Source organism: Hyperolius riggenbachi, chromosome 2, assembly GCF_040937935.1.
Source record: "Hyperolius riggenbachi isolate aHypRig1 chromosome 2, aHypRig1.pri, whole genome shotgun sequence".
Lineage (NCBI taxonomy): Eukaryota > Metazoa > Chordata > Amphibia > Anura > Hyperoliidae > Hyperolius > Hyperolius riggenbachi.
The window spans coordinates 253,692,826-253,705,832 of record NC_090647.1 but is presented as its reverse complement, the minus strand read 5'-3'; the positions used below and the strand labels follow the sequence as shown (position 1 = coordinate 253,705,832).

Below are 13,007 nucleotides of genomic sequence, written 5' to 3'. Positions count from 1 at the left end.
AGTGAGCCGCTTTTCCATCACCAGGCGTCTGTAGGCATGTGCCTACAGTGCCTTATGGTAAATTTGGCCCTGGGGTCAAGTTTGTGTGCATACGAGGTGAAGATCTCTGCCGTCACAAGCACCCTGAATTTCTGGTGAGAACAGTCCACTGTATCTTTGTCTGACTACAGCTTGGTACTTCACTGCCACTCTATAGCTTATGTGCCTCTCTCTCCCTGTCAACTTAAAGACACAGAGTTTGTGTGAGATCGGTACTGGTATGAGGGCCAGTGGTATGGTTGCTGGCAGTGACTGTGGTGTGTGGAGAGCTCCACGATTCATTTTAAATGGTTGTATGTATTTGTGGTCACTTCTTCTACTTGCTCTTCCAATAAATATTGCCTATTTCAACATTTACCCTATGAGTGATGGCACTATTCATATTTATTAAAAAAAAGTAGTAATGCAATGATTATGGGGAATGGAGAAGTGAATGATCCTGATTACCCTGTCACGAGATGGAAGTGAGTGTAACCTCCATATGTATGGTTCTATAAACTGATCTTTCAGTTGTTCTGGTAACATTCTGTAAGAGCTGGCTGCGAGTGACAAATGTAAGATATTCACAAGTAATATTTGCCTAATGATGTTGATCCAGGGATTTTATCTGATTGCCATCTGGAGTCGGGAAGGAATTTTTCCCTTTTGGGGCTAATTGGACCATGCTTTGTAAGGGTTTTTTCGCCTTCCTCTGGTTTAACAGGGATATGTGAGGGAGCAGGCTGGAGTTGTACTTTGTACTGGTTGAACTCGATGGACGTATGTCTTTTCAACCAAAATAACTATGTAACTATGTAACTATTTCTTATTTTGTTCAAGGAAAGGGATTAAAAGATGACAATAGCAAGAAAGCCTTGAGTTTTGCTGCACTGACTTATAGATTGGCAAGTTCACTGAGCATAAATATTCCACTGCTGGCTAAATCATGTAATAGTTGTCTCATTAAAGTGAAACTACCACTGTTGAACTCAACACAATAACCAAGCAGCTCGGGGTGACCCAAAACCACAAGGAAAGTATAAGGGGCCCGAAAGAGCCCGAAAAGCCCTCCTACCAAAAAGCAATGCTTAGTGGTGTTTGCCTTCTTAAAACAGAAGGAATTTGCAATAATTCAGCTTTAAGTGAACATCTGTAGTTACCCATAATGCACCGCTACTGAATATGCAAATTATCCACTTAAAGCTGTTGAGACTCAGTGACTTTAGTTTGTCTATATATATGGCAAGGATAAGTAACAACAGTACTTACAACTGACACTTGCAGAGGGAGAGGTTATTATTAAACTTTATTTATAGTGCACACATATTATGCAGCACTGTAAAAAAAGTCAGACATTACAACATTACACAATGCTACAAAAAGGCATTCAAGCATAAACAATGGTACACAAAATAGTGATGTAACAAACAATGGTGCAGAGATTGCAATTTATGGACAAATATAGTACATGTGTCACTGAGTCTATATGGTGGCAGAGAAAAGCACATGGGGAGGAGGGCCCTGCCAAACAGACTTACAATCTTAGGGGTAGGGGAGGACATGTTTCTATAGTGCAGAGATGGTCGATTTCCAACCTCTGATGAATGTGTGCTAGGGAAAGAAGGCAACATTTGGGATGCAGCATCTGAAGAAACCCACAATCGGCTCCTGGGTAGAGAGATTCACTATTTCTCTTTATAAAACCTGACAATAACACAAACTTGAACCTTGATACACAGGTTTGATTATCCTCTAATTTGCTATTTACTTTAACGTTAGTCATAAAAGGTGACAGTCTTTAAATACAGTTACCAAAGGGTAAAATATCATCTTATATTTTTTCCTAGCAACAGGTTTAGTGGTGGGTTAGTTACTCTAGTAATATGAACCACAAGAATTACACACAACTTACCAAATTTTGTGTTAAAGATTTCCTCCACCTGTTTCCTTAGTTTGGTAATTCTAATGTTCCAGTCTTCTTTAGCTAAAAAAAAAACCATAGACATAATGTGTCTATCGTATAATTATTCACTTATGCAGTCATTAAAGAGAGTTTGAAGTCAAAATAATTTGCTCTTTTTATTGCCCACTTCTAAAATCAAAGCTGATTCACCACAACAGCGCGGCAGAAAGAGGTAATTATCCGTATAAAATCCCGGGGCAAAATTCCACAAATTTCCAGGTCATGGATTTTGCTGCCCGGGAGAGGCAGAGCTTTGCGTTGTAGCTCTGCCTCCAGTCCAGTCAATCTCTACCGATCTGCACCTCTCCACGCCCCTCTCAGTGAAAGAAGACAGAGGGTCGGGGAGAGGCGGAGATTGACTGGAGCAGAGGCAGAGCTACTGCGCAAAGCTCTGCCTCCTCCAGGAAGTGAAGGGAGAATTTTGCCACGGGATTTCAGCGGGATAAATACATCGTTCTGCCACGCTGTTGCTGTGAATAAGCTTTGATCTTACTGCTTAACATAAGTGGGTAATAAAAAGAGCAAATTATTTTGGCTTCAGACTCTCTTTTAAGTGATAGGAAGTAAAGACAATAGTGAAGGGTATAGTTATGTCTCCCTTGCCACTGATGAACTACATACTTATAAATATCAAGCTTTGTCACATGTACCTCCTGCATTTTCTCGAGCAACTTCTGGGCTTGCCTGTGTAAGCAGCTCTGGTCTGCAAAAAGAAGCAGCAAAAGTCAGCACTTAAGTGGTAAAAGAAAGACAAGGGCACAGCAGCATTCCAAATATAAAGTGTACTAAAGGTTATAAATTCCTTTCAAGCCCTGCAGTGTGTTTAAAGGGAACCTAATGTGAGGCTTCCTGGGAGCCCTCCCATAGCATACTCCCTGGTGGTCTAGTGGCTCGCCCTCTCTCCTAGTGTCCCCTTGTAGAGTACAGTCAGCAGTGGCAGTGAAACAGCATCTTACCCAATCTGGGGCCAGACACACAGTACTGGGTCTCCATATCTTCCTTCACATCGGATTCACCCGCTAGTATTTGTAGTTTGTGCAGGACGTAAGGTGGGAGCTACAAACAATACAGGTCGAATACGATGCAAAGGAAGACACAGAGACCAGGTTCATTGTGTCTGTCCCCAGATCCAGTAAGATGCTGTTTCACCACTTCTGTTGCCCATACTCTGCAAGGAGATGCGGTGAGAGGGGACGGGCAGCCACTAGACACCAGGGAACACACTAAGTGAAAGAGAGGGTGGCTACTAGACACCAAGGAACACGCTATGGGAGGGCAAAAGGCCACTAGACATCACAGAAAAAGCTATGGAAGGGCAAGTGGCCACAAGCCACTAGGGAACACGCTATGTTAGAGGGGACCTCATATGATTTTTTTGTTTGTTTTTTGCTTGGGGCAGGAAAGCATTTTAGAAACAAAAAAATCTTGGTTTACACTCAAGTATATGTGGTACCACAAAACAAGGGGACCTCTATAAATTAACATTTGTCTACAATCAAGAGTTAAGTGTATATTATTAATAATAATTTATAAAGCACCATCATTTTCTGTGGTGCTGTACTGAGTAAGAAGCAGACATGGGTACATAAAAACGCAGACGTTGGTATACAAAAATATACAGACACTGGTAAAAAGTAAAATAAATATGACAAATGTATGACGATTAACAAAATGTGCCACAACTTGCAAGACACAAAAAAGGAGAGAACCCTAGTCTCACAAGCTTGCAATCTAAAGAATAGGGAGGAAACGAGATGCAGGGCGATACGTAAGGCTTTCATGCAGGGTTGCTGTGTATGTATACTATATTTAGAATGGAGCACAGCTGGTCAGAGGCTGAATGTGGGGTGGCCTGGTTGTCTGAAAAATTTAAGTGTACTGTTGAAGGCTGAAAGATTTGGCGAGAGACAGATGTGTATTGGAAGGGAATTACAGAGGAGGGGAGAGGTACATGAAAAGTCCTGTATTTGTAAATGGGAGGAGGAGTTTCTAGGTGAGGAAAGCAGAGGGTCATGTGGAAAGTGGAGGTTGCAGTTGGGATAGTATTTGCAGATTTGGGTGAGTAAAAAGGCCCGATCCAATTCACTTTCTCTCCAAAGTTTTCTCCTAGGAGATATTTTCACAATATAAATAAAATTCCTTTTAAGCCACCGGCAAGGACGAGGATACCATACTTTGCAGTACTTTTTCAATTGCAATTTGCAAAAGTCATTTTAAAGATAAGAAGAAAAAATATATTTTAGGGGAAAACTTTGGAGAAAAATCAAATCGAATATGAACCAAAATGTGCAAATCATGTTGACTGTGTACTGGTAAATGAGACTCCCCTTTTCCACTTTGTTACTCTGTGTCCCGTTTTATTGCAGCAGAAACTGAGAAAAAAAACCCTAACCAGATACCAATAATGTTTTACAGAGGTTCTAACCCTTCCCCACTCTAATCAATGCTAAAATAAAAAATGCAATGGAATAAAGATGAAAAATTAAAAAATAGCTGGAGTTTAACTCAAAAGGTACATACACACAATAACTGTTGCCCATAGCAACTGCAACTGCACTGCTAGGGAAACAGTTGCAGGCACAAGTGTAAAACAGAGATATCACTCAGCAGTCCAGCAACATGTATTGTTTAATGCAGCACAGAGGAGAGTGCAGTGCCCAAGGGAATGGCTTCCAGTTGGCAGGTTAAGGAGGGGAACAATGGGCTTACTCATCACTCACATAAGAAGATCCAGCATAGACAGTTGTACCTTTGCTAAATTATCAGCGGAGATGGTCTCAAAATGGTGTTTTCTGCCACAGGTAAGGCTTTCAGTCAGTAAGGCATTTGTAGTTAACAGTCCTGTTAGGTCTAAATCAAAGCACACTGCTGAAACAGTGTGCAAAGTGAGATACCAGCCCAGGATCTAGAAATGCTTTAAGAACTTGGGCATAGGCATCCCGCAGTGCTAGATAGAACCAATACCTGTGTTAATTCACAGCTATACTAATACATGACAAAGAGAGAGTCTTTTTTCTAGCATCCACATAAGTGAGAAGAAAGCTACAAATCATTAAACCCATAATTTACCCTCACACAATTTCCATTGTTTGTAAGGGTGAATATGAGATTTTGCTATTAATCACACAATTTTCATACTTGAAGTTGCTGTTCCACAGAAATTCCCTTGGAAAAATATTGTCACGTGACTCTGAAATGCCTCTAGAGAGCATGCAGTTGGCAGCAAAGGGGGTGTTCCACACAGGGCTGTGGAGTCGGTACAAAAATCTTTCGACTCCAACTCTGACTCCTCAGTTTATGAAACCACCGACTCCGACTCCAGGTACCCCAAATGGCTCTGATTCCGACTCAGACTCCTTAGTCTAATACTTACCAGGGCTGTGGATTTTGTACACAAATCATCCGACTCCTGACTCCTCAGTTTATGAAATCACCGACTCCAACTCCGACTCCGGGTACCCAAAATATCTCCGACTGACTCCTCGACTCAGACTGACTCCACAGCCCTGGTTCCACAGCCAGTCAACATCCCTCTCCCTATCCAGCTCCTTTCTCTGCTGCTGAGGGGTTTAGGGGTCGTTTCAATTAGATGCAGTGCGATGCGGCTACATAGCCACATCGCACCACGGGTGTCCTGAGCCCAATGCATGGCAATGGAACAGTTTCCAATAAGTGCATTATAGTGTGCAGAGTGATCCGAGAATCTGCAGCATGCTGCAGATTCTCACACAGCCGCATCCGCTCCCCATCTCGTCCTGACACTTCCACATTAGATGCAGAAGTGACGCGGCCAATAGCGGAAGTGATGCAATGCGGCGAGGTAGCCGTATTCACATTACTATCCCAATGGAAAAGGGCCCTAACTCTTTATGGCTGGCACTGCAGCTAAGAAGTTCATCAATATGAGAATCTGCTTTAACTGCAGTTCTAGGCTAGCCATAAAAAAAAAATCTCACAGACACAGCACAGGAAGGAGGTGAGTTAGGGAAGGTTGTTAGTGCTCAAAAGAAAAGACAAGCTGCTGCCTACTCCCAGTTCCTCTCTGACTAGTTAATGTGTGGGCGATGATGGTATAGGAGAACACCTTCTGTCTAGTAACATTACATTGTCATAGCAACATTCCCAGAATCTGCAGTATGCAGCCAGACAGGCATAATCAAGATATTTACTGCAAAAAAGTATAAACATTGAGTATTGCTAATTAATGCAAAAATACCATCATAGGCATTAAAAATGCTAAGCTGAACTAAAGCATTAACCATTGTATCTGATGCACAAAACATTTCTCATGAGTTGTCACTTATTCTTTTCTCACCTTAATTAAGTAACATCTCTTCAGCATCCATGAGGCAAAAATAAGTAAAAAGAAAGTAAAATGTGATATCATGCTTTATTTACTTCTGAACAATATATTTTGAGAACGTATCTCTATTTTAAGCTTTGGAAAGTTATTAAACACATAAGGTGAAAAAAGAAGTGATGGCTCATGAAAAAGTCTAGTGCATCCGGGCTATTGTGAGAGGAAAGCAAAAGGGTCACTTAAGGAGTTTTGGCTGAGGTGTCCACTCAACTGATAATTTTACTTCAGATAACTATGGTCAATAAACCTCATCAGATATATCTGTTCCTAAATATGTCAGGAAAATCAGAAAGAAAAAAAAAAAACGAACAAAACAGAAACTACCTTAACCATACAAAATCTAGGCATATCTGTCTTCTGCAAGTCACAACAGAAATATCATAAAATTCTGTGTCAAGCAAAAACATCTACAGTCCATAGGGAAGATGCAGCTTTCAGCATCTACACGCAAGTTAGAGAGATCAGCTGCTGCCCTCTAATGGTAAAAGGTAGAAATAATCCTAATCAGAACTTAATTTGTGAAAGAGAGAGAAAGAGTGTGCTAGTGTGAGTGTGTGTGTGTCAATAGGAGGGCGTAACGTATTAAATGTTAATGCAACTAAATAGTTTAAGAAGAAAAATAAAAGAAAAAAAGGTGCTACCTTGTTACAATGGTTATTCAACAAATCAGATATGGACAATGACAACCACATGAGCAAACTTCACCTCTCCTCTGCTGGTGATATACAGTATTTCTTACATTTGATAACAGCTGGCTAGTGGCTAGATGGCTAGTGTACACACGCCTTCAGCATGCTTCCTACTATACTAGTGATTAGGAAATTGAACTGAAGACAAAAAGTTCATGTACATTAGCAAACTGCTCAATCATTTTTAAATATTGTCAAGATACATGACAATGTACACACTTCTGGGATCACATCATGTAGTAAACCAAGTAGAGTGACAGCTCTGGATAGTATAGAGCCTTCTTTTTCCTCTGTCAAGTTCAGTGTTGCAGCACCATCCTTGGTTGTAGTTATTCGACCTGTTCATACATGCCCAGTATTGATGAACTCATTCTTGAAACTACTCGGGGAGGCAAGTAGGTCCGAAGGTGGCCCGAGGAGTTCCGTACAGCTATTCCGTGAAATAGCTACAACCAGGAACACTGCAATGACAGGCTGGACAGATGAATGGGGGAGGCTCTATACCAGGTATCAGGAACCGTTTTGGCTGAGAGAGCCATAAACGCCACTTAAAAGTCGATTTCCGTGAGAGCCATGCAATATGTTTCAAACTGGGTCAGTAGGGCTCATGTCCCTATTGCCATGGTGATGTGTATACAGTTGATCTGCTGGGCAGCGGAAGTGTCAGACATGTCTTCAGCTTCTCTTGAGTTTCAGCAACATCACCAATTTCCGAGAACCAGACAGAAGAAATACCAACTAACAGCTTGTACAATTAGCTAGCTGATCTTGGGGTTGATTAACTTTGTAGGATGAGATCCCCGCACTTTGGCCCAATAGGCTGCCTGTCAAGTGACAGGCAGCCTATTGGGCCAATCACAGTGAGGCGATCACATTCTACAAAGTCACTGGACCTAACAGGGTCCAAAGTGGGACAATTGGAGCAGCTGTTCGTTTTGGGGTAGCACGAGTAAGTTAGTAGTGCATGCTACAGCAGTAGCGAATCCACCCCTAATGATTTGAGTGTGAGCCAGATGTAGCCATCAAAAGAGCCACATCTGGCTCCCGAGCCATAGGTTCCCTACCCCTGCTCTATACTATTCAGAGCAATCCCTCTACTTCGGTAAGTATCAGACCTGAAGTGAGTTTTCTCAAGCAAGCCTCAGAACAGGATAGTTGGTAAAGCTATAAAAATTATTACTGTATATCTAGGAAGCATCCAGAACTACTGATGCATAGACCAGATACAGCCTTTGAATTCAAATTAAATATAGCTTTTTGGCCACAAATAGTGCAAGCTAAGTAGGTCCATGAGTTTTGTTGAGTGATTTGGGAAAAGAAGACAATTCTGCAGTTGGAAATGGATTTACTGTAGAGATTACTACTTTTTTGCCCATCACACAATTCCTGGTGGTTCTCTATAAACCTACTGGGCACCCAGTGTGATGGAGGATCACCTCCATCACTCCCCCATGCTTCAGTGCAATGGACCACATGTTGCACTCATTATGATGGCCAATTACCCAAAGTCAGTCAAAGTCAGAGACCTGAGATTACCTAAATAAAGACATAGTAAATACATTTCCCAGACTTGAGCATATACCCACTGCCTGCAATAATATATATCCCAATGAGAAGGCTGTATGATACAATACTTTACAAACCTTTACTTCTCACAGATACCTAACAAAGTAGATGATTAAAAATTGAATTGTGCAAAGTATATTTCTGTCAATATGTATATCTATAAAGCAAACCCTCCTACTTTTTAATAACAAATCTGATGCGGTTAGCAGCTTGAATAATCTTCTCCAGTCTTGGAATCCCATACCAGGAGGGACTTCTGAACGGGATGTTGTCTGGCAGACCTTCAACATACATATCACTGGGGTTAGCCTCAAATTTCTGGTAAGGTACAAGCATAGACCCCGGTTTTCCTAAAGCTTCAGCTGCAGACACAAAACGAAAAAGACAAACTTGTTATCTGCGGATTTATTATTTCTGCAAATATCTTAAAAAGCATCTGGACGGGATTGCTGGGCTACAATCAATATGAATTGAGAGCAAGCAAAAGATCCAACAGTACATTTTTACATGTAATCAGCGGTGCCATGTCAGCCAAGCGATACAATGGCGTAACTCTGTGCTGCAGGAGTGATAACTGAGGTGGAAAGCAGATATGGTTAAATTTGTTTTATTCTCTGTTTTTAGGTCTTCAAACTGGTCCATGACTGATGTGCGGCCTCACTGGTCTATAATGTAGCAAAAAGACCCAGGACTCCATCTGAATTGGAAGCAGCAATCTCTCAACTGTTTGTTCTGTGTAGCTGCACCATTATTCCACCAGCATTTTTTTCTTGGGACAACCCTACTTGTATTTAATAGGGTCTAAAGGTTTAGGCAGCCCCATGCTACAGAAATGTAAACAGCTGTGAGTGGTACAACCTGCTGAACATCATCATTCAAATTTGATTAAATGAGGGCTCCAAGTAAGGAGACTTCCGTACATCAAAAGCAGCAGCATTATACCGGCACAGCTTATGCACTTTCTCATGCTAAACTGATACTTTTCAATTCTATGTAACATCCTCTTTCTGAAAATATGCTTTTTTTTGGTATTTAAATAATAGAGTATTGCCTTGTACCAGAGATGGATAAAACGAAAGATTTAATACTTACCCGGGGCTAAAGTTACTGGGGATGATTGCGGCTGAGAGGACTGTTAGGGACTCAGACGTGCTTATGGGGCTGGAGGAAGCCCAGGGTAAGTATAAATTCTTTAATTATATTCATCTCTGGTTTACTTTAAAGCTGAAGATATTATAGCAGGCCATCATTTGTCCAAAATGTAAGGCTATAATGTATCACTGAGGCCCAGAGCCCCGCAAATCCCAGTGGCTCTACATAACATAATTTGGTAAATCATATCTGAAAAATGTTACCAAATTAGTTCAAAATCATAACAGCAAAAAAAAAAAATATTGTTGTTAAAAAGACAACACTCACCAAACTTCTTACTGAATAGCTGGTCAACTATTTTCCTTAATTTTGTTATTCTTGTATACCACTCTTCCTTCACTGAAACAGAAAAATGTAACAGAAGAGCTAAACTTTACCAATAGTATCCAAACCATTCAAAATACCTTATTTAAAGGTTTGGAGGTATAAATAAGTTTACTCATGCCTGATGTGTATAGAAATATTAGGAAATAAGTAAATTACCTCCTGAGTTTGATCTAGCAAATGCCAAGGCTTCTGCTGTAGTATTCAGAAGTTCAGGTCTACAAAGAAAAATATAGACTTCAATAAATCTTAACTGCCTGAATATGATTGTGTTTCTTAAAGTTTATTCAACACTTAAGTGTAATTGCAATAACACACATAGGGCCTGATTCACAAAGCGGTGATAACTCAGTTATCACGCCTAAAAGACTTTAGGCGTGATAAGCCGTGCACTGCTGAGTTAGCACCGCTTTTGCTCTTTATCGCGCACAAAGTCCCGCGCGCAAAGTTTTGCGCACGCAATCGCGCAATTCCGCGCGCAGCGCCCATAGGGTTTAATGGGCACATCGCGGTGCGCCGGGCGATTGCACGCGCAAAACTTTGCGCGCGGAATTTCGCGCGAGTTTAATTTTATCACGCCTAGATAAAGGGATTTTCACAGGCGTGCAAACACTTTGCACCGCTTTGTGAATCAGGCCCATAGACTTATTAGGTTGCTCTGTATTTCACCAATTTTAACAGAAGTTTGAATTTCTAACTTTCCATTAACTTTCATTAGATTTACAGCGAAATTGTTGTTGCACATTTGCATGCAAATTTTAATAAGTGTGAACCCTGCTTTACTGATACACATGATTGCACTAGTTGTTTCTATCATATCATAAATATTACTGAAAAAAAACAAAAACCCTGAAAAATTCTTCAGTGAGGTGCTTGCTAATAAATGTAGAAAATCCTCCATCTTTGGTCATGTGAGTTGAAACATTTTAACTTTGGAGCAAATAAAATTGTGATTTTACTTAGAACTCCTTATTGTACGTTTATCGTTATCTTGAATTGGATTGAGGCCTTAAGTAATGTACAGGAATGCTATTTTTCAGGACTTTAAACCTAAAAAAACGTTCAGGGAAAAAAATGTATAACTGTATTTCACAATTAATAAAGGTATAAAATTGTGCATTTAAAACTATATTGCAAAAATAGTTTTTTTCTTTTTTTTGCTACAAAGATCTAAAGTAAAGCATCAACACCACAAACAGCTGATGCCCTCTCTTCCGGTTTCCCCTCAGACAGCCATTCAGCTGTCTCTAGCAGAGACAAGTGTGGCATCATTAGTGTCAGGTCACAAAGGCCCACCAAATAAGCTTACAATCTAAGGTATGGGGCAGGAAATGCAGCACAGGCAAGGGACAGTCAGTTACAAGGGACATGTGGCTTACATAGACATTGCAGTTGACTACATCCCCCCATGACATCACACTTGTCACAGTGGGTTGTGCCAGATTTTCTCCAGAGGGAGGAGTAGGGGGAAAAAGGGAAAGAAGGGAAAATGCTTTAGTTGTTTGCACAGCAGTTCTGGTGACCATCAACAGCTTGCAAACTTAAAGAGAGTCTGAACCCTCCAGAAAACACTGTTTTTATTTTACAATGCTGTTAAGCATGAATGCCCCCTCTGAAACGCTGCATCCTCGTGGCTGAAATCTCAATTAATCCCCCTGACATCCCCTGGGGAAGATTAGGGGATCACTTCCTTGTAGAGGCAGAGCTTTGAGCAGTAGCTCTGCCTTTACTCCGTCAATCTGCATGAATCGCCACCTCTCCACGCCCCCCTCTCAGTCTTTCGCTGAGAGGGGCGGGGAGAGGCGGCAATCAGCGCTGATTGACTGTACTGGAGGCAGAGCTACAGCCCAACGCTCTGCCTCCCCAGGCAGCAAAATCCACGACCTGGAAAGTCGTGGATTTTTTCTGGGATTAATTGAGTGTTCAGCCACGGGATGCGGCGTTTCAAAGAGGGCATTCATGCTTAACAGCATTGCAAAATAAAAACAGTGTTTTCTGGAGGCTTCAGAGTCTCTTTAATTAGGATTTTCATATTGAAAACCAAAACATTTCTGTAACAAAATTTCAAAAACACACATTTCTTATAACTATATTACTGAGATATGCATAAACTTGGGCATTAAGACTGAATGTGCACTAAACAATATTTTTAGCTGTTTAATAAAAACAGCAACAAAACTAAAAACAAACCAAAAAAAAAAAGAAAAAAAAAAAAGAAAACATACTTTCTAATGACATAACGGAGTCTATCTCGCGTCAGCAATATTCTTTCGAGGCGTGGAATTCCATATGTTGATGGCCTCCTGAATGGAATGCCTTCTGGAAGCCCTTCCACGTACAGGTCTTCTGAGTAGGACTGGAAAAGGTGATATGGAACGGCTACCGGACCACTCTCATTGATGGCTTCAGCTTATGAAACAATGCAAAGAGAGTCTGGAATTATAAGCAGCTCACACATACCACTTGTCTGTGCATGTTATAATAAAACATAAAATGTGCTACGTAATATGTTGGCGCTTTATAAATACAATAAATAAATTAAATAAATAAATAAAATGCTGTCAGTTTGGAGTTACTTAAAGGATACCCGAGGCAAAAATAAACTAATGAAATAAACGATTGTATCTATCTTCCTTCTCCTAAAAATGACTTTTTAAGATATTCCACAGTTTTATTTTATGTTTAAATCTACTTTTTAAGTTTTAACTGTTTTAATGTTTTTGCTCAATGACACATTCATTGAAGTGTGCCAGAGATAAAATCTATGAACTATTGACCCTTTTTATCTCTTTCCTGCTCTCAGAATCCATTTTCTGCTAGGAAAGTGTTTTATAGTTGGAATTTCTTATCAGTGAGGGTCACACTGTAGTCACTTCATGTCTGAGTCAGGACTTAGTCAGCCAATTACATACCTGATATTTAACACTTTCAGGCA

At 40.6% G+C, this 13,007-nt stretch overlaps 1 protein-coding gene across 3 annotated transcripts in view; it reads right to left on the bottom strand.

Moving 5' to 3' along the window:
• Nucleotides 1–13,007, bottom strand: part of GTF2I (general transcription factor IIi) — a 138,727-nt gene that overhangs the window by 63,441 nt on the left and 62,279 nt on the right. For all 3 annotated transcript variants that reach the window (XM_068268535.1, XM_068268537.1, XM_068268536.1), the window contains exons 13-18: nucleotides 12,298–12,481; nucleotides 10,232–10,290; nucleotides 10,016–10,087; nucleotides 8,775–8,958; nucleotides 2,632–2,684; nucleotides 1,931–2,002 (exon numbers count right to left, since the gene is read on the bottom strand). In XM_068268535.1, the coding sequence (XP_068124636.1) occupies nucleotides 1,931–2,002; nucleotides 2,632–2,684; nucleotides 8,775–8,958; nucleotides 10,016–10,087; nucleotides 10,232–10,290; nucleotides 12,298–12,481 (624 nt within the window). The remainder of the gene's footprint in view (nucleotides 1–1,930; nucleotides 2,003–2,631; nucleotides 2,685–8,774; nucleotides 8,959–10,015; nucleotides 10,088–10,231; nucleotides 10,291–12,297; nucleotides 12,482–13,007) is intronic.